General features: G+C 43.0%; 1 protein-coding gene across 1 annotated transcript in view; it reads right to left on the minus strand.

The window, feature by feature from the left end:
• Positions 1-7,100: 7,100 nt before the first annotated feature.
• Positions 7,101-20,159, minus strand: part of LOC139477678 (cell surface hyaluronidase CEMIP2-like) — a 30,709-nt gene continuing 17,650 nt past the window's right edge. The window contains exons 22-36 of the mRNA XM_071260057.1: positions 16,346-16,508; positions 15,699-15,749; positions 15,421-15,502; positions 14,397-14,508; positions 13,840-14,012; positions 13,456-13,619; positions 12,531-12,693; positions 12,088-12,180; positions 11,759-11,907; positions 10,507-10,585; positions 9,629-9,703; positions 9,444-9,476; positions 8,556-8,637; positions 8,256-8,353; positions 7,101-7,956 (exon numbers count right to left, since the gene is read on the minus strand). Of these exons, the coding sequence (XP_071116158.1) occupies positions 7,754-7,956; positions 8,256-8,353; positions 8,556-8,637; positions 9,444-9,476; positions 9,629-9,703; positions 10,507-10,585; positions 11,759-11,907; positions 12,088-12,180; positions 12,531-12,693; positions 13,456-13,619; positions 13,840-14,012; positions 14,397-14,508; positions 15,421-15,502; positions 15,699-15,749; positions 16,346-16,508 (1,720 nt within the window). The 3' untranslated portion in view covers positions 7,101-7,753. The remainder of the gene's footprint in view (positions 7,957-8,255; positions 8,354-8,555; positions 8,638-9,443; positions 9,477-9,628; positions 9,704-10,506; positions 10,586-11,758; positions 11,908-12,087; positions 12,181-12,530; positions 12,694-13,455; positions 13,620-13,839; positions 14,013-14,396; positions 14,509-15,420; positions 15,503-15,698; positions 15,750-16,345; positions 16,509-20,159) is intronic.

The raw sequence follows: 20,159 nt of genomic DNA on the forward strand, positions 1-20,159 counted from the left end.
AACCAAACTGTAGCACCATCTACAGGGGGATGTCAACCAAACTACAGCACCACCGACAGGGGATGTCAACCAAACTACAGCACCACCGACAGGGGGATGTCACTCAAACTACAACATCACCGACAGGGGGATGTCACTCAAACTACAACATCACCGACAGGGGGGATGTCAACCAACTACATCACCACCTACAGGGGGGTGTCAACCAACTACAGCACCACCTACAGGGGGGTGTCAACCAACTACAGCACCACCGATAGGGGGATGTCAACCAAACTACAGCACCACCGACTGGGGGATGTCAACCAACTACAGCACCACCTACTGGGGGGTGTCAACCAGTGCATATTTATGTCCTGGATACACTGCTGTTCATGTACAAACCTGCAGAAATGTTCTCTGCAGTCAAAAAGTACTGTCGTGGACATGCAGCGGTTTTGGACATATCCTGTGAGACTTGCAAAACACCTCTCCCCCCACGGGCATCGTCACCATACCTCCCAAATAAACAGTTTTTCGTGAACTATAGAATGGCCCATGGATACTTCTGTAGTGGAATGCTCCATGTGCAGTACGAGCATGTGCCAAGCTGCCAATACTGGACATGTATCTCTTGGGTATATGCGAGAGAATATGCAAGGTGATGAAACTGTCTATAACAACTGTGTGGCAGTGGAATATCAAGACAGCTGTGACAATGCTTTGAGAGAAGAGATCGATATTACATTCATGTCAGATCAGGGTGCTGAGGCAGGAACTGACATCATGACAGAAGAGCGACATGGATGGCGTAAGAAATGTCAACACAATGTTGTGTGCATCGGAATTAAGAGCCACAAAGTTCTCAGAGACGAAATCGTAACCACGGAAGATGATTCAGTTTCACAGCGCCATGAACGACTGGGTACAGAGAGTATCCTTACCCATCTGGACTCACCCAGATGGACCTGTATCTGTGAGAGTACATGCCCATGATAGAAGCATGACTTTTAACAAGTACATTCATACGCCGCTGCATCTCACTCTCAACCAGAATGATACCTGGCATGCCTTGAAGGCTGTGGAAAGAGGTGAGGTGAGGTGAAATTGGGTCCGAGATTACTGCACTGACGTGCATGCACGTGTGTGTGTGTGTGTGTGTGTGTGTGTGTGTGTGTGTGTGTGTGTGTGTGAGTGTGTGTGTGTGGCTGCTTGTACTGATGCCGATTTATAGTGCTAGCTGACTGAGATACTACATGAATTCCCCACTCTACCACTCGACCACGGAGGCGGCCCTGTGGAGAGTGAGCTAAGGAAACCTTCCAGTGAATCCCAGCACAGGCATGGTGTTACCGGGCATGAGGGTTGACAACATTTCTTCAATTAGAACACACATTAATTATGCTATGAGGCATTCAGAGGGGTATGAAATCAAATTTAAATCTTCGGTAGTTAATATTGGAAATCATTACACAATACAGCATGAGTGTGATGCAATCCAGGTGTAGAAGAGAGAAACATTATGAATCATCATAGATTATCATAAATGATGCGAAAGCAGAAAAAAATGTTATTGCACTTCAAAATGGACACTGCCTATGTAGAATCTTTCAATAATGTAATGTATGTATTTCACCATAAACGTGTATCATTTGTGCAAATCAGAATATTTTAGGAGAAGTCATTTGGCTGGAATGAGAATGTAGACTCCACCAGTGTATGGATGCCACCTGCCAGACGACTGGCCCCTGAACTGTGTGGTCACAGGAACGCACCGGGAAAGAAAAGATTGGTCAAACCAAGCTATGATTAGCAATATGCTATTTGGAGTTATATTATGAGCAAGTTTTATCCGTAGTCATTCCAGGAGGAATTATTGGTTTCTGTCAATAGGTATGCAAGAAGATTACTAGTATTTATGATATTTATTTTCTAATTAGTACACTTTGTAGAACTGCTGTGTCACAGGTATAAATAAAAAATATAACGGTCAACAGTAGGGGTGGACAGATACTGTGACTTCATGATATTTTGTTTAATTTGTTCAGTTCCCCGCATGGCTACACCTGTCTTTCATTTATATAATAGGGTGTAGTTTGTTGACATTCATGGTCTGATTACCACTCATTTGACAAATACGTCAAACGACTGTGTATACCCCGCGAATAATAACAGTATAAATATACATATATAGAACATATCGTTGAGACATGTTGGTGAACAAATCATGTTGTGTCATTGTCATTATTGTGTGAATTTCTGTATATATGTGCAACTGTACAGTAATGAATCCCAACTCTTTTTTTCTATTTTAAAGTGTTTTCTTTAAAAAACGTGTTTTGCCTCTTTGCCAACATTTCGTTCATTGATCATTATACTCTTCTACTGAAACACTTGTAGTGACAGCGGTAATGGTCCAGATAGCCACCTGTCTACCAACCTCACTCAAATCAGACCTACGTTCTCGCTGCCGCTAAACCAACCAAACTAATCTGAGGACATCCCATTGCGGCCTATGTTCTGCCTTCCTGACCGACACCCACGGACGCTGTTTCAGCAGGACAACGCCACCCCTCACACAGCTCGAGTCACTAGCGACTTTCTTAACACTAACAACGTGACCGTATTACACTGGCCAGCCAGATCACCAGACCTGTCGCTCATAGAGCACATCTGGGACCAACTTGGACGCAGGATTCGGAAACGTCCACAGCCGCCATTGACGAGGGATGCCTTGGCAATTGCCATGCAGGACAAATGACATAGGATACCTAATCAGGATGTCAGGAGACTCGCGTAATCAGTTCGACGTCGTGTTAGGGCCTGCATCGTTGCTGGAGGGGGTCACATCTGATACTGAGCCATGTGTCTAGCACGGGACTTTAAAAGAGATCGACATCGATTCTGCGGGTGTGATCGAATACTGGACAGTGCACCCAGCATGATAAACGTGTCTGCAGAATTCTAAGTACATTTAAAAAAAAACAAAAAACAAACCATGACCCATGTTTTTTTGTCATTTTCAAATACCGCTTTTGAATAATTATATTTTTATAATAAAACATACTAAATATTGCGCCTGTTTTCAGAAAATTGTTTGGTGGAGTTTCTTTTGCCCTTTAGTTTAGTGCGTTACTCCAACACAATTTAATCAGTTAGAGCTATTAATGTTATACCTAGCCCGTATAGTTTGTACTCACCAACATGTCTTTACATAAGTTGATAAGATTGTAATTCTTCCTTTTTTCCTAAAATTTGAAATTTGGACAAGCTTTGAATATACAAAGCTTGTTTGTTGTTTAACGCCACATTATAGCCCACCTATATGACGGCTGCTCCTACATAATCGAGACTTCACTTCATTGTAAGCAGCGATTCAAGCGGTCGAGATACGACGGCACCAGTCAACCACGTTCCCGAGTCTGATCACCCCATCCATTAAGTCAGGCATGGCGCTACTTGGGAAATCCCACGGGGTTTGAATATTAACATGGTCTCACAATGTTGTTGGTATATGTTAAGAAATATTTCTATACATCTCTTAGACATGACGGATATAGCTGTTCTTCATAATTTTTATTTAATTAATTCATATAGAATCTGTGTACTATTTGTTAACGCTGTCCATGAAAGGACAGATTCAGACATGAAATAAAGGAGTTTTTTTTATAATGTGTTTCAAGCATTGGAAAGACAACGACAAATTTGCCACGCTTAACTGAATATGTCTGAAAAAATTATTGTTGAAATAATTTAAATCCGAAAATCGCCTTCGTCTTGTCTGTTTTCTTCATCTAATTTTAATGTTATTCATAAATTAATAATTTGCAAACAAAAGTTGAACAGCTGAGAATGAATGAGTTGAATGGCTTGCGAAATATACTATTGTACAAAAGAATATTCTAGTATTGATATCAGAGAGGTTCAATATTTTTACAACGGGATTTGATAAGCGAGCGTTGCTGTAACGCCTACATCAATTTTACTGAGGCGCGGGTAGAATAAGAGTTATCGTTCTTGTTTGAAGTATAGTCCTGTTCATACGCCCAAATGGAAACCTTCGAGAGGGGCCCGAGTCTACGTTCAGCTTGTTTCGGAATGGGACGAGCAGGTCATGAATGCGTGATAGAATTGACATACTGTTTAACGTGGTAACCGTGAAGATCCGGGTTAGAATAGGTTTTATGAACCCATGCTTACCGCCTAGGCGACTATACTTGTAGTAAGAGGCGACTAACGAGATCGGGTGGTCAGGCTCACGCTGACTTGGTTGCTGCATGTCATCGTATCCCAATTACGTGGATCGGTGCTCATGGTAGAATGATTGTCTGGTCCAGACTAGATTATTTACATACCGTCGTCATATTGCTGAGTGGGGTGTTAAACAACAAACGGACAACTGTTCAAATCCGGCTCAACTCACTCGGATCTTACATGAACGATAATGTGAATGGGTGCGTGCTGCCTGTCAATGCATCGCTTTCATTACAGAGGTGCGTCACAGGTATAGCTCAAGGACACAGCCAGAACATATCAAAGAGTTTATGAGGACAACATATGAAATCTTAGATAGCCATGCAATGCACAGTCAGATTGGGCATTAAAATGACTTGCAATAACATCAGATCTTTTTGATGGCAAGGTAATCTGTAGTAACACCATGACAGACGTTCGACAGCCAAGGCTCTGATAGCTATAGATTGCATTCATCCTGTCAGGGATTCTTAGAGGTGGGTACATGTAGACTTAGCGTTCACAGGAAGGCGGAGCGAATATGACGTATGCTTTAAAGTGGCATCATTTTGTCTCTGCGAAGTTCATCCCAGTATGCAGAGAGTCAATTCTCCCTCAACACTGTTCATGCTGACTCAGCAAGTAAACAAAATGAACATTAACAGTTTGTAAACCATTAAGCAATCCTTATAATGAAATCTTGAGTGCATGTTACATACGTAACATGATGATTAGAAATACCTATGTTGTTTCACAGATTGTCCCCATGGGGGTATCACCACGAGGCAAGTAAAAGTCTAGTTTTCACGTGGAAACTGGACTTTTAGAGTCAGTTAACTCCCTTGCCTCGTGACGATGCCACGTGGGGAGTACACTGACTCCGAGCCGACGAGTCCTTAGCCCCTTAATGCCGAGAAACAGACAGGGTAACAACTAGTACCATGTTTAATGTCTTTTTGTATGACGCGTCCGGGGATCGAACCCACGACCTTACGCTCTCCGGGCAGACGCTCTACCCACTAGATCACGGAGGCGGTCAGGTAAATGCCAATACCGGATAATACATTGTTCTCTTACCTTAGCATCCACACCCTGTTCGTGCATGACTTCTTTGGAGACAGCTGTGGAGGCTATAGCCTTCCTGTTCTCAACCGGTATTAGCGTGACCTCAAGAACATTTCTGCCCTTCAGGATTACTACGTGTGGCACCGGCTTCGTACTTACGCCAACTGGACTAGGAACCACAGCGTCACCTTCAACATCCCGAATCCGGAACTCACTTCGCCTTCCTAACATGCAATGATCAATGTGAAACTGACTCCATAAAAGTGGCCATGCCCATCATCGAGATGTGCTCCAGCCTCGATCATCTGTGTGTGAGCTGGGACGAAGGAGAGTACGTGTTCGGAGTCGGGAGTGGCACCGAGAAGGTAGCACTTAAACGACTGCCAATCACATATAGTGTTGCCATGGTTGTGAATGGTTCCGGAGAAGTAGCTGCATGGGTATTCGGTGAGTAAAGAAACACGCTTGACTCCGTTGACTAATATACGTTTAATGTATCCATCAATGGCACAGCCACTTCTGAGCAGCTTCTTGTGTGACTAGATCGCCAACGTGGAAACATGTGGCCGACATCGTGAGCACTGAGCCACACAGACGTCGCATTCAGACACACTCTGAATGTTGAGTGAATGTTATGTTGAGTCATAAGTGGCAATTTGCATATCCCGGAAAGCCATTTACGCACTTATGCAGGTATAGCTCAGCAATGAGTATGCATCTTTGCAACCTTTTTATTTTTTCCCCTTTGCACATTCGACTTTTGAATACAGTGAAATTTAGTCATGGTTTACTGGATAGATCAAACAATGGGGTCACTGACAATAGTACTTCTGTCCATTACATAGCCGTTTTACAGGTACCTTTGTACCTTATCTGATATTAAGCTGTAGCCATGAATTAAGGTTTAATGGACAATCTGCAATGGGATTCATGAAGAATCGCATCCATTTGCTACAGGACGAGAAAGAATAGATTTGTTCGACAAAATTATTCATAAATATATTGGTGTTACGTTTCGTTATTTAAAATTGCAGTCGGCTCGAACACTTCAGGCTCTGACAAGGGGACCGGAAGTATCGGGCTCGGACCTACCCAGAAGTCGCCCGCCCTTTTTTTCCGCGTCATCCGCCCTGGTATGCATCTGCATCCTCTTCATGTTCATCTGCTCATGTTGTTATATATAGAATGTATTGTGCCATTTCTACGCAATGAGGATAACGATGGAACTAATGTTAATAATAAGCTTCATCATGCCAAATCGGTATACCGGGTTAAGATAGGTCTTCAGCAACCCATGCTTGTCTTAAGTGGCGACGAACGCGATCAGGTGGTCAGACTTCTTTGATGCATGTTATGGCATCCCGTTTGCGTAGATAGATGCTCATGATGTCAATCACTGGATTGACTCAGTTATTTAAAGACCGCCTTCATATAGCTTGAATATTGCTGAGTGCGGCTTTAAACAAGAAACAAACAAACAAACATTGCGGTGTTAGGTCTCTGGAATATGCTACTGAAACCAGGTCCGCCAGCGTGAAATGAAAATAGGGTTTCGTGTCGTGTATATACAGAAAGTCACAGATTTGTTTTTGACCTGTCTACAAGGGGCAGATTTACTGGAGGTTTCCATAATCAAAGCCCAAGTACATTGGTAACATATAAGGCACGTTTTTGCATGATACTTACCTCGTATAACTGCTGATTCGCTTCCAAGTCAAATATTTAACAAAGATTTATACCAATTATGATTTATTCAAACAATACGATAATAACACGTGAATCACAAACATTAAAGTCATGGAAGACAACATCCAGTAACGGGTTTAACTATAAATAACATGATAATGTGAGGAAGTCAAAATGTTTGTCACAGCATACAATAGACATGTGGACATGACCGACATCAGATGCAGTTCTACTATTGCACGAGTCCAACACATAAAAAACACATAATAAACAATACAATTATGACAGAACGTCATGAAACAGTTTACATAACAGAACATTGTCCTGCTCTCGTGTTGGTAATGACATGACATAATGACGTATTAATATTAGTGAGGAAGTCTACGTTAGAAATGGACCATTACATTTTAATGGTTTATAAATGAAATCCAAACACCAGACACCGATCTTAAAGAGAGGGTCTACACTAACATCTAGTCTCTGAAATGGAAATAGTTTACACAAAAACAGTTGTTAAATTTATCTAAAATATATCAAAAAGGAGCCCAGAGACGCTCTTCATTTTCAGACTGTAGTAATCTAGACTTGCCAACTATTATAGACTTGTATGGGCTGTATCGAATATATTTGTTTCAGGGTCTGCATTACAGTATAGGGAAGGTCATATTGTCATGAGTGACATTTTGTAAAGCGATAATGTTCATTTTGAAACATAAACTTATTCACTATAATATCAGGGTAGACATCTGTAAACACCAGACCCACAGGCTGTACCCCAGCAATGCATTTCTCATTGCGCGGCCCGCGACTTACACATAATGGCGCCGATCTTGCTGCACTTGGTGTTCCGCCATTTGGAGTTGTGAGATTTTAGTACAACGCAGCTTCCTTTGGCCACGTTGTCCTCCCCCTGCATGTTGTCCCACTTGGTGTAGGCTGAGTAAGACCCGTCCTCCCACTCATAGGCACTGGTGGCATTCTTGTAGACATACCCTGCAGCGGGGTAGAGACAAGGAGGCTTACATTAGTTAGTAGAGTCTACGACCATGGCTATGTTGAAGGAACATAGTTGTGTACATGTGGGATTCGAACATACAACTATTGAGCCTTGGCTCGACTGAGGTACCCGGTTTCGCACAAGAAGACCCGGCGCCGTAGACCAACGGGACGATTTAATTGTGCTTGATATTGAATCTATGAACAGAATGATAATTTCCATATCTCCATGGAGGAGGCATTGAGAGCTAATCGGAAATGAGGCAATGGTGCATTTCTGACGCAAGTATACTCACCGATATGGACTTGTGGATTGAGCGTCTCTGTCTTCACAGTGTCTCCCACGAAGGTGTTTTCAGCGTCACTGAGAACCGTGAGAACCTGGCTGTCACCCCTGTAATACAAACAGTGCCATAGTAGCTGCCCGAAGCTATTCAAAATGATAAATGAAAAGACATATTGAAAACATTGTGTAAGAAACGTTCAACAGAAACAGTACGACATTGATGAATAATGAAAACTGAGATTAAAGTACCACTCATTACAATCACAGCCAGTCAACCCTGCTACACACTGACCATGACCGCAACACTCACTGGTTACAGAACAGCTTGGTCTTGTCGTAGTCGCCGCGGTCCCCGCTGTACAGGTAACACTTGCCATCGTTGTGGAGCCAGTCTGAAGGATAGAGGTCACAATCCCTGTCACATTTCATATCAGTTAGTTGTCTGCCAAATGCGTTAATCACGTGTGCCATATACACAACTACTGGACACTTGCAGCCGTAGTAAGCAGTTTGCACTGGAGCGGACATCGTTATTTCCGCAACTGACAGTGTGCGCGTGACCAAACATTCCTCATGCAAGAGTCAGTTCGACTCTCGATATCTCAAACACCTTGCGACAAATAGACACGGTATCCGATTGTTAGAGTATTACTAAATGATTTTCGTATGTATTTTTAACAACCAATAAGCTTCAGAACCTTGAGGTATCGCCTCCGTGGTCTAGTGGTAGGGGTATTCTTGTTAAACTGCGGCATTGTATCTCAGTGGCCTAGCACTATAAACTCGGCATTTGTCCGGATTAGCAGACACACACACTCACACACGTGCGTGCACGTCGCTTTTTAAGTGCAACACTTAAAACCCCATTACGTTAAAACCCAATTTCACCTCACCTCACCTCAGACCATCGACTTCAAATTTTGTATAGTGATTTGATTGATAATTCTTGAGGTCGCAATAGTTTGCCCATTAATTCCCAATTTTGCATTAATATATAGGGTCAAAAGCAAATACCGTAATACTCAACTGAAGGAAAATGGATTCAAAATCAATAACTAACTAAATCATTGACTAACTGGCGCTTATACAAGAGAACATAATACTATCAATTGGTCGTCTAAAAACACTATCCTCACTTTAGATGAATAAAACAAAAAGATCGTAAACTGTTGTAGTCTTATACTATAAAATAACCTACCGGTTGAACACGGCCTTGCAGCAGACAGGGATTCTGGAAATGTAGGAGAGCGTACAATCAGCATACACGAGTACCTAACATGTCATATACTATAGAAGGCCGTTCTTTTGTCGGGATACAATGATGCTATAGATCATACACTCGTTACAGTATTCACGGTAGTTGATGTCCCTGCATATGCTCACCAATGCTGCACACGACACCGTTCTTGGTCCCCTCGTTCCCCTTCTTCTTATTGTAAATCAGGGCGTGGTCCAACTCTGAAATGTGTGAGTGAGTGAGTTTGGGTTACATAACTAATGTGGGGGAAAGCCCATAGTGACGTTCACCACATATTACGACGCCTTAAGGGTCCGGGACGTGACCCCTCGTACTTTGATTTGTTTTTGTTTGTTTGTTGTTAAACGCTGTACTCAGCAATATTCCAGGTATATGACGGTTGTCTGTAAAAAATCGATTCTGGACCAGACAATCCAGTGATTGACATCAGGCGCATCGATATACGCAATTGGGATATCATGACATGTATCAACCAAGTCAGCGAGCCTGAACCACCCGATCCCGTTAGTTGCCTCTTATGGCAAGCATGGGTTGCTGAAGACCTAGTCTAATCCGGATCTTCACGGGGCACGTAATTTGAAGACAGTAGTGAAGTTAATACTATCCGTCTGTATAACGAACGATGACTAAGTGAAAATAGACAATTTCTTACAGCAAAGCAATGCTGCGCGCCCCATGTCCCGATGTAAACAGTTTACCATGTAACATATTTTATTCATGTCAGTTAACTGTATATGTTCCCCGAGACCGAAATAATTTGACTGACCAAGACATAATACAGTGAATGTGGCTACCTGAACACTCGATACAAAGTGGAAATGCGTTTGATAGAAGCTCGACACGGGGGAACGGTATAAGGCTACTTTAGTTTCAAGGTTAAACGTTTCTCCCAGAACGCCTGACTGGCTACCAACGTAGAAGACGCCACTAAATCAGTCGTTGGTATCAATGTGTAAGAAAACAAATGCCCGTAGTACAGTACAAAGACACGAAAACAACTCACCAATAATGTCGCCTCCTTCTTCAGCTATCCAGTAGTCCATTGCCCCACCGAACCTGAAGATGTGTTCCGTCACCGCGGCCTGTGGTTAAAACGGCACACACAGGTTCAGTTGGAACACACAGTATAGTCCGCCAACGATCATATTGCCACCAGGTTAGTCTCAATTATTTTCCATTAACACCAAAATCACGTGACAAAAGATGGTTATTTTTTAATAATTATTATTGACCTAACTAGACATACCAGTTTTGTAATATTTCATTTCCGAATATAAACACCTCCTTATCTATTATCATGTGGTTTGGTGACATTTGACATGGTGCTGTAGTTTGGGTTAAATACAGACGGTTTAACGTCTCACAACAAGGACGCAATGTATGTCAGATATGCTTCCTGCATGCATGACCCAAGGTCACCTAACACCTCTGTTTGTAACAGCAGTATCGGTATAGGCGAGAAATCTTGTGTAACCTGGAGATGATGTCACCGTATGTCCGTGATATTATTCGTTTAGTGTTATATATATAGAGAGACTCAATCTCGACATCTCTCGGTTGTTTCAAAAAGAGAACATAAAATCTTGAATGAAGAGCACGGAATCAGCGTGTCTATGTATATCATCAGTTTTTCATATATTAAGTACTACAGGTATCTAAATCCATCTCATAACTCATTTAAAATTAAGTCTTTAAGACATCCCCTATTCATCGGGCTGGATGGTGAAGTGACCTCGGGTCATGCATGCAGCAAGCATGTTTGCCACACACTATGTCATTGTTGTGAAACATTAAACCGTTAAACCGTTAAACCGAGACAGAGAAGCTACGGGGTACCTATATACATGACAAGTAGCTCCGAGGTACTGAAGAATATACGAATAAGTAACTGTAGCAATAAGAAAAAAATCGAGTGACCCTAAACGTCTTTTGAGTGGTGTGCATGCAAGTAGATACGCGGTAACCGATACACACAGCAAGTCAGGTGAGGGTGAGGTGAAATTCAAAAATATTTTCCTTTAGCTATGTGCATGCAGGTGATGACCCACTGTGTGTTTGTTTTATCCCCAAATCCCCATCGCTAGGCAGGGTAACAATAACTATCATATCTTTTAACGTCTTTTGGAATTGCATGGCCATGGTATCGGGCCACCAAATTACCGCTCTCACATGGGAAGTAGCTACAAATCACCGACACACATGGCAACTATCTATGGGGTGCCGATAGACACGGTATGGAGCTACATTGTGCCTACCAGCTCGCGGGGAGTCGAGACATCCGCCAGTGTTCCCCGTCTGGTGTGGCAGGCGTAGCGAGCCATGGTGTAGTCAAGGGCTGTGTTGATGACAAGGTAACAGTCGCCGCCTTGCAGTTGCTGACCGTGATTATTCTGGCCACAACGTACTGAAAGAGTATTATTTCTTCGTTACCATGCATTGCAATATTTCAAATTGCGCCTTATGAAATTAAGTTCTCGAAATAAGTTCCGAATATTTTGATCGACGTAAATAGGAAGCTTTCAAGAGACGTTTAGCAACTCGACAACTGTATATTGTGTGACGGTAACCTTTCACTGACTCATACCTGGCGTTGTGACAAGGACGGGGAGTTGACACAAAGCGGGATAACTCCCGTCTTCTCTAACGCCCCAACGGTACAGGCTATTTGCTTTCAGCACTGAAAGAGAAACATCGAGGTATTTTATTCCCTACAATCCTATACCAGAATACTTCATTACAGTCAATCGCTCCCCGGAGACAACCACCCGGGGGTCTAGCCTTGCAGTTCGCAGGCCCCCCAAGGACTCTAGTGTAGCTAAATATCTCTTTCTTTTTGTATATCTCGGCTGGGGTAGGTCTAGTTCTTTGAGAGACATTTACAAGTTGAAGTTATAACTCTTAATTGTAATAGAGAAGTTGTTCATCAATACATCTTATCCTTAGTTAGTATACCCCCCGACAGCCATATGTCCTCTATAACCCATAATAAAAAAACAACAACACTAGCACAGGCTGATGTATACCAACCTCCAAAGTCAGGGTTTGATGACATGGCTTTTTTTTTAATGAAGTTGCTGTAACTGCCAAGTGTAGTCCCATCGATGAAGACGTAGGTGCCATCCCTGGCAACGTCGTTCAGACCAAACCAGGCATCAGTCTTGAAGGGTCTCATGTAGCGCTCCACTTCAAACTGAAAAGAAAAAACCCACGATATGGGAACTCTGGGCTCGATCGTACGTAGCGCCACTAGTGGCCAATACGAGTGTTGTCCCTTCTATGTTCCTCCTAGCGACCAATCAGATTCCACCTCTGACATCACTTGTATTTGCTTCAAACAAAATGGCGGCCTTCAGTGAAGAGAATCTGGTTCATAATCAATATTTATATTGTAAGAAAACGGGTCTTACATCGCGAGGTGCATCAAATCACGTGAGCAATTCGATTAAAAACATGAAACGATTTGAATATCTGTCGGCGCTAAGTTGACGGTATACATGCATTATAAATCCTGCAATCGACCAAATGATGCACGACAGTTTATGAACCTGATGTTGATTTCGTTACGCCATTTAGATTGGACTACGCATACACTCGTTGACGCATCAGTAAAACATATGATGTACAATGCAATTTCCTATTTTGACTTGCACCATATGCTCCCCTGGCTTCTCAGGTGAACAATTGACTTGCCTTTGCATGTGCTAGTGACGGGTGCAACCACTGGGGCAGGCTACGACTCTTTTTACTTTATCAATTTCCTGTAACCTTTGCCTCGTAAAAAATGTAATTCTTTCGCATTTCATCTCACCAATTACCCCACTTTATAAACATTTCGAATTTACGAAATGTTACTTAAACCATGTAAAGAAGGGAGAAATAGTTATGCTTTCAAATACAGAAAACAGACAATTTATGTCTTAAATGCCACTCTATATGAGACGACACATGGAACCTGGACAGTTCCCGAGATGATGGTCGCCAGGTCACCTCCATGTTGGACACACTGCCTTTGAGCTTCCACGTAAGAGTAACTTCCGGAAGTGAGGTAATAACACTTCCCGTCAATCACTGTGCCATTGTCGCCAGGTCCACACGTGATCATGGCCGGACTTACAGCTGAAAAAGACATGATCAAAGATTCATATGGTCCTTTCATGTACACTCTCACAAAATACATTCACCTATATATATTGATATCTGGTAACATATATGTCGAGTGTCATGCCCCCCCCCCCCACACACACACACACACAATGTTGTTATTTCGGTACAACCCAGGCACGTTTAATCCTGCTGGATGATGTTACCTATTGTTTTATCAGATATAGATGCTCACGGTTGCCGGTGGTGTAGACAGCGTTAGCCAGAGAACCCCCACAGTTGACGGTGTTGTCGCCAGAGCAGGACTTGGAGCACATGGTGCTGTTTCCAAAGCCTCCGTACATATTCCCACATCGGCATTCGTTACCGTTCTGTAGAGCAGCGTACACATAGCCCCGGTAGTAGCATCTGAAAAATATACTTTCCTTCATATTTGACCACATTTCAGTTTTCCACATGTTTGACCATTCTTTAACACTAAGCATATTACAATATTTGTGTTTGTGTTCCTGCTCGTTTACACCTAGGAGGTTCTGTGCATCCAGTTATCTAGATGTCAGAAAAATGCTTAGTTTGTGGTATGAACAACTTTGGCCCAGACAATTATGATGACGTTTTTGTCGCTCCAGAATCCGCTGATCGTCGGTTCGAATCCCAGATTCATACTGATTTTGATCCTTTGGTTTTGGCCTGTATGTTTCATGATATGAGTATCCCTTGGCGTTTCTCCACAACAGTTATGATCGTTATCGTCCATTAACGTCAATTTCATTACGTCAGTTTTGTAAATACCTTTCAACACAGAAACTCACTGTCATTGACAGTGGTAGTTCGAGAAGGGCGTAGGGGAGATCTCTGTATGGGGAGTCTTTGAAACAGCCCTTCGATTCTGGGTTGGATCGACCTGGCAATGGCAAGGGAGCATAACAATATCCATGGAGTAGTACAGATTAAAAACACATGCCAACAAACAAGAATTCTAAATAATGCACGACGTGGAAAGATACATGAAACCTGATACACGAGGGACACACAGAAGTAGAGTACTAACCTTGATGTACAGGTTCAGAAGGACATACTGGTGTGGAGTACTTACCTTGATGTACAGGGTCAGAGGGACACACTGGTGTGGAGTACTAACCTTGATGTACAGGGTCAGAGGGACATACTGGTGTGGAGTACTAACCTTGATGTACAGGTTCAGAGGGACACTCTGGTGTGGAGTACGTACCTTGATGTACAGGATCAGAGGGACATACTGGTGTGGAGTACGTACCTTGATGTACAGGTTCAGAGGGACATACTGGTGTGGAGTACTTACCTTGATGTACAGGGTCAGAGGGACATACTGGTGTGGAGTACTTACCTTGATGTACAGGATCAGAGGGACACACTGGTGTGGAGTACGTACCTTGATGTACAGGGTCAGAGGGACATACTGGTGTGGAGTACGTACCTTGATGTACAGGTTCAGAGGGACACACTGGTGTGGAGTACTAACCTTGATGTACAGGGTCAGAAGGACATACTGGTGTGGAGTATTTACCTTGATGTACAGGGTCAGAAGGACATACTGGTGTGGAGTATTTACCTTGATGTACAGGGTCAGAAGGACATACTGGTGTGGAGTACTAACCTTGATGTACAGGGTCAGAAGGACACACTGGTGTGGAGTACTTACCTTGATGTACAGGGTCAGAGGGACATACTGGTGTGGAGTATTTACCTTGATGAACAGGGTGAGAGGGACAGACTGGTGTAGACTACTTACCTTGATGTACAGGTTCAGAAGGACACACTGGGGTAGAGTATATACCTTGATGTACAGGGTCAGAGGGACACACTGGGGTAGAAGGTCTAGCACTGAAGAAGTTCGGCTCCACCTCGGCACCAAATGCCTTAAAGAGAAATATACTGATTTAGATTAAATAGAAGACAATGAAGACAAGCGATGAAAGTATTGTGATAGAGCTACCGTTAAGGTAGCGACAAGGAAGCGACAAGAACCTGAACACGCGAATCACTGTTATAATGATGACACGCACTGAAGGGGTCTGACCGACAAGAATGGGGAAGGTTGCCGTTACAACTCACCTTTGATTTAGTCTTGACACAAGGCTTAGCTTTAGGGATATTCACTGCATTCTGCAATTACAACAACATCAGGGTTAAACATGATAAACGTGAGCACACGAACACGACTGCGTGGAAGCTTGTCACACATGGTGTACTTGGTGTGTTACATACTAATGTGTGCAGTAGAGTAATCTTACAGTTAAATAGTTGGCAAAAAGGTGTGTGTGAAGCTCAATCTCGGTGTCCTCATCCATGATATGACATGAATGATGGTAAAATAGTCCTGGAACCTAACTAACTCATTCACTCATCAATCTATTTTCTGGAGGGACAACGTACACTCATGCAGACAATAGTGAGAACAATGTGCACATCACACCGACAGTGATTCAGCCTTTAAAAGATATATACTGTTTTTATATTGTTTAATTCCTGTTCTTTATCGTCTAAAATCACATTAGACACTTTGTGTGTCTTCACAAAGAAGATGTGGATTGGTTGAATATGCCACCACCGCTATGCACGTATTGTCGGTTAGTTTTCAGCATGTTAAATACTGATACTATCTGGCGAGTTTCTTTATGGTCGATTTCTGTAGCAAGGATTGGTTGTTAATTCTGGACATGAAGAAATGTTGCACGGCAGAACTGTGCTTGACAACATACATCTTCAGGCTGGTTGTACGTCCCATCGTACGCGTCGTGATAGCAGTCTGCAAGGTCGTTACTGCCACCGGTTCTAGTGATGATGATGGACGGACATCTGTACCCTGGACATCTCTCTCCATCAACACGGTCGACATTCGAATATATCTTGATGAAAAGTAGGCTGAAAAAATACATTCATCCAAGATTATGCAAGATGCAGACGTTGAGTGTTAAGACCGCGATGTAAGTTATTATTTTAAAACTAGGTAAATGGTTGATATTCATATTTGTAATGGACGATTTCCGGATATTTCCACTGATTATAATAATACTAGGCATAATGGAAAGAGTACCCCAGATTACACATGCGTGTCCCTTTTTGAATATGTTAAACAATTGGCGGTGATGTCCCGTGCATCTCGATGTCGAGAATGTTTTGACCATTTCAGAATGTTGTGACCCCAAGCACTAAAATGGAAGTTTGCTATGTTGGATACAATATATATGGAAAGAAGGTGAAAGTTTATAAAGACCAATCGTACAGGAAATATCAAAGACCTTTAAGGTAAACGTGTATTCGCTCTGTCGTTTATGAAATGGTTGATATATTCAATGTTTGTGGCTCACTATGAGACGGTATATTTACTAAAGGTTTGATTTGGAATGTAAATTTTCCAAAAGGGCAGAATACGGAAAGTTAAACGTATACCGTAGATGTTCTACTCATTATAATGTTTTGTCTTTTGTTTTTTAAAAGAGGCTAGAAGAATGTTTCAACAACCATGCGAGTTAAAGAAGCCCTAATTCCAGCCTAAAGTTTCTGATTTATCCACAGCTGCAATAGGGGACTGTTAAACAGTTTGGGGGTTAATAAAGACATTTACAAATAACAGTTGATAAAAATATCCCTGCTCAAATCGTATGGGAATATATTTGGTAAGCTGCAATAATTTTACATTTTGGTGACCTTAGTGAATCAGAACTTTCAGAAGGTAATAGTAAGCTAAAACCAGGTGAAGGTATTCCAGCAGAGTATTGTCTAGTTCCCAATTTAATCATTTTATTTAATCAGATATAATGTACGTGGTTAAACCCTATTGGTTTGAGCATCCAATTGTTTTAGAAGGGTAGCGGTAATTATCCTTACAGCTACAGAGGCATAACGTTGTGAAATATCGTAAGTAAGATATTTATATGTATTTCAAATAAGAGATTAGACTAGTTTGTAATAATCACCAATAGTATTGGCGAGTATTAGTGTATCAGTATCATTACTTAAATCAAGACATAACTGCAATATCAAACTTCGTGCATGCAATATTCCACTCAAGAGGATATATGTGACATCTCTTAATTGGTATGTTCCAAATGTAGTTCGCACCCGTTCGTAAAAACGAACACTGCCTCACTCTTGTGAATACTGCCTAATGTCAATATATATTTCCTGTATATGCATCAAGGGTCATATGAAGTAAATATAAGTTTACTTAACTCATATCGTAACCATGTGTGTTGCTTTCCTGTCGGAAAAATGATTTCGCAAGGTACCTGAGTCGAACCCAATGCATTGTCTAAATGAGTAGGTATTAGGAACACAAATGAGGCGACACGAATGGGCATCAAACATTATGCATGTAGGGTATGGAACCTGCGTATTCAGCGCCAGTGGGCTTGACCAGCTAACCCACTCAACACAGGTCGAATCAGATTTATGCGGCAAGTCGACTGTCGGTTTCAGAGATGAATGCATCAGCTTGAATATAATAACAACATACTACGAACACAATTTAAACACCTCTCTGTGACACTTTCTCCTGACTGTGATTTAACCCTTCATATTCTGCAGCATCTATAGCCTGCCTGTGGACGCTCTCTACTCACTGTGATGTGGCCCTTCATATTCTGCAGCACCTATAGCCACCCTGTAAACACCACTATGTCTTGGCCTTTCCAGTCTCTGCTGTACCTATACCCACCCTGTAAACACCACTATGTCTTGGCCTTTCCAGTCTCTGCTGTACCTATACCCACCCTGTAAACACCACTATGTCTTGGCCTTTCCAGTCTCTGCTGTACCTATACCCACCCTGTAAACACCACTATGTCTTGGCCCTTCCATACTCTGCTGTACCTATACCCACCCTGTAAACACCACTATGTCTTGGCCCTTCCATACTCTGCTGTACCTATACCCACCCTGTAAACACCACTATGTCTTGGCCCTTCCATACTCTGCTGTACCTATACCCACCCTGTAAACACCACTATGTCTTGGCCCTTCCATACTCTGCTGTACCTATACCCTCCCCTGTAAACACCACTATGTCTTGGCCCTTCCATACTCTGCTGTACCTATACCCCCCTGTAAACACCACTATGTCTTGGCCCTTCCATACTCTGCTGTACCTATACCCCCCCCTGTAAACACCACTATGTCTTGGCCCTTCCATACTCTGCTGTACCTATACCCACCCTGTAAACACCACTATGTCTTGGCCCTTCCATCCTCTGCTGTACCTATACCCCCCCTGTAAACACCACTATGTCTTGGCCCTTCCATACTCTGCTGTACCTATACCCACCCTGTAAACACCACTATGTCTTGGCCCTTCCATCCTCTGCAGCACCTATAGCCACCCTGTAAACACCACTATGTCTTGGCCCTTCCATACTCTGCTTTACCTATACCCACCCTGTAAACACCACTATGTCTTGGCCTTTCCAGTCTCTGCAGCACCTATACCCACCCTGTAAACACCACTATGTCTTGGCCCTTCCATCCTCTGCAGCACCTATAGCCATCCTGTAAACACCACTATGTCTTGGCCCTTCCATACTCTGCTGTACCTATACCCCCCCTGTAAACACCACTATGTCTTGGCCCTTCCATCCTCTGCAGCACCTATAGCCACCCTGTAAACACCACTATGTCTTGGCCCTTCCATACTCTGCTGTACCTATACCCACCCTGTAAACACCACTATGTCTTGGCCCTTCCATACTCTGCAGCACCTATACACACCCTGTAAACACCAATATGTCTTGGCCCTTCCATACTCTGCTGTACCTATAGCCACCCTGTAAACACCACTATGTCTTGGCCCTTCCATACTCTGCTGTACCTATACCCACCCTGTAAACACCACTATGTCTTGGCCCTTCCATCCTCTGCAGCACCTATAGCCACCCTGTAAACACCACTATGTCTTGGCCCTTCCATACTCTGCTGTACCTATACCCACCCTGTGAACACCACTATGTCTTGGCCCTTCCATACTCTGCTGTACCTATACCCACCCTGTGAACACCACTATGTCTTGGCCCTTCCATACTCTGCTGTACCTATACCCACCCTGTGAACACCACTATGTCTTGGCCCTTCCATACTCTGCTGTACCTATACCCACCCTGTAAACACCACTATGTCTTGGCCTTTCCATCCTCTGCTGTACCTATACCCACCCTGTAAACACCACTATGTCTTGGCCCTTCCATACTCTGCTGTACCTATACCCCCCCCCTGTAAACACCACTATGTCTTGGCCCTTCCATACTCTGCTGTACCTATACCCACCCTGTAAACACCACTATGTCTTGGCCCTTCCATCCTCTGCTGTACCTATACCCCCCCTGTAAACACCACTATGTCTTGGCCCTTCCATACTCTGCTGTACCTATACCCACCCTGTAAACACCACTATGTCTTGGCCCTTCCATCCTCTGCAGCACCTATAGCCACCCTGTAAACACCACTATGTCTTGGCCCTTCCATACTCTGCTGTACCTATACCCACCCTGTAAACACCACTATGTCTTGGCCTTTCCAGTCTCT

Source organism: Haliotis cracherodii, unplaced genomic scaffold (assembly GCF_022045235.1).
Source record: "Haliotis cracherodii isolate W230 unplaced genomic scaffold, xgHalCrac1.p SCAF_34, whole genome shotgun sequence".
In the NCBI taxonomy this organism is placed as follows: Eukaryota; Metazoa; Mollusca; class Gastropoda; order Lepetellida; family Haliotidae; genus Haliotis; species Haliotis cracherodii.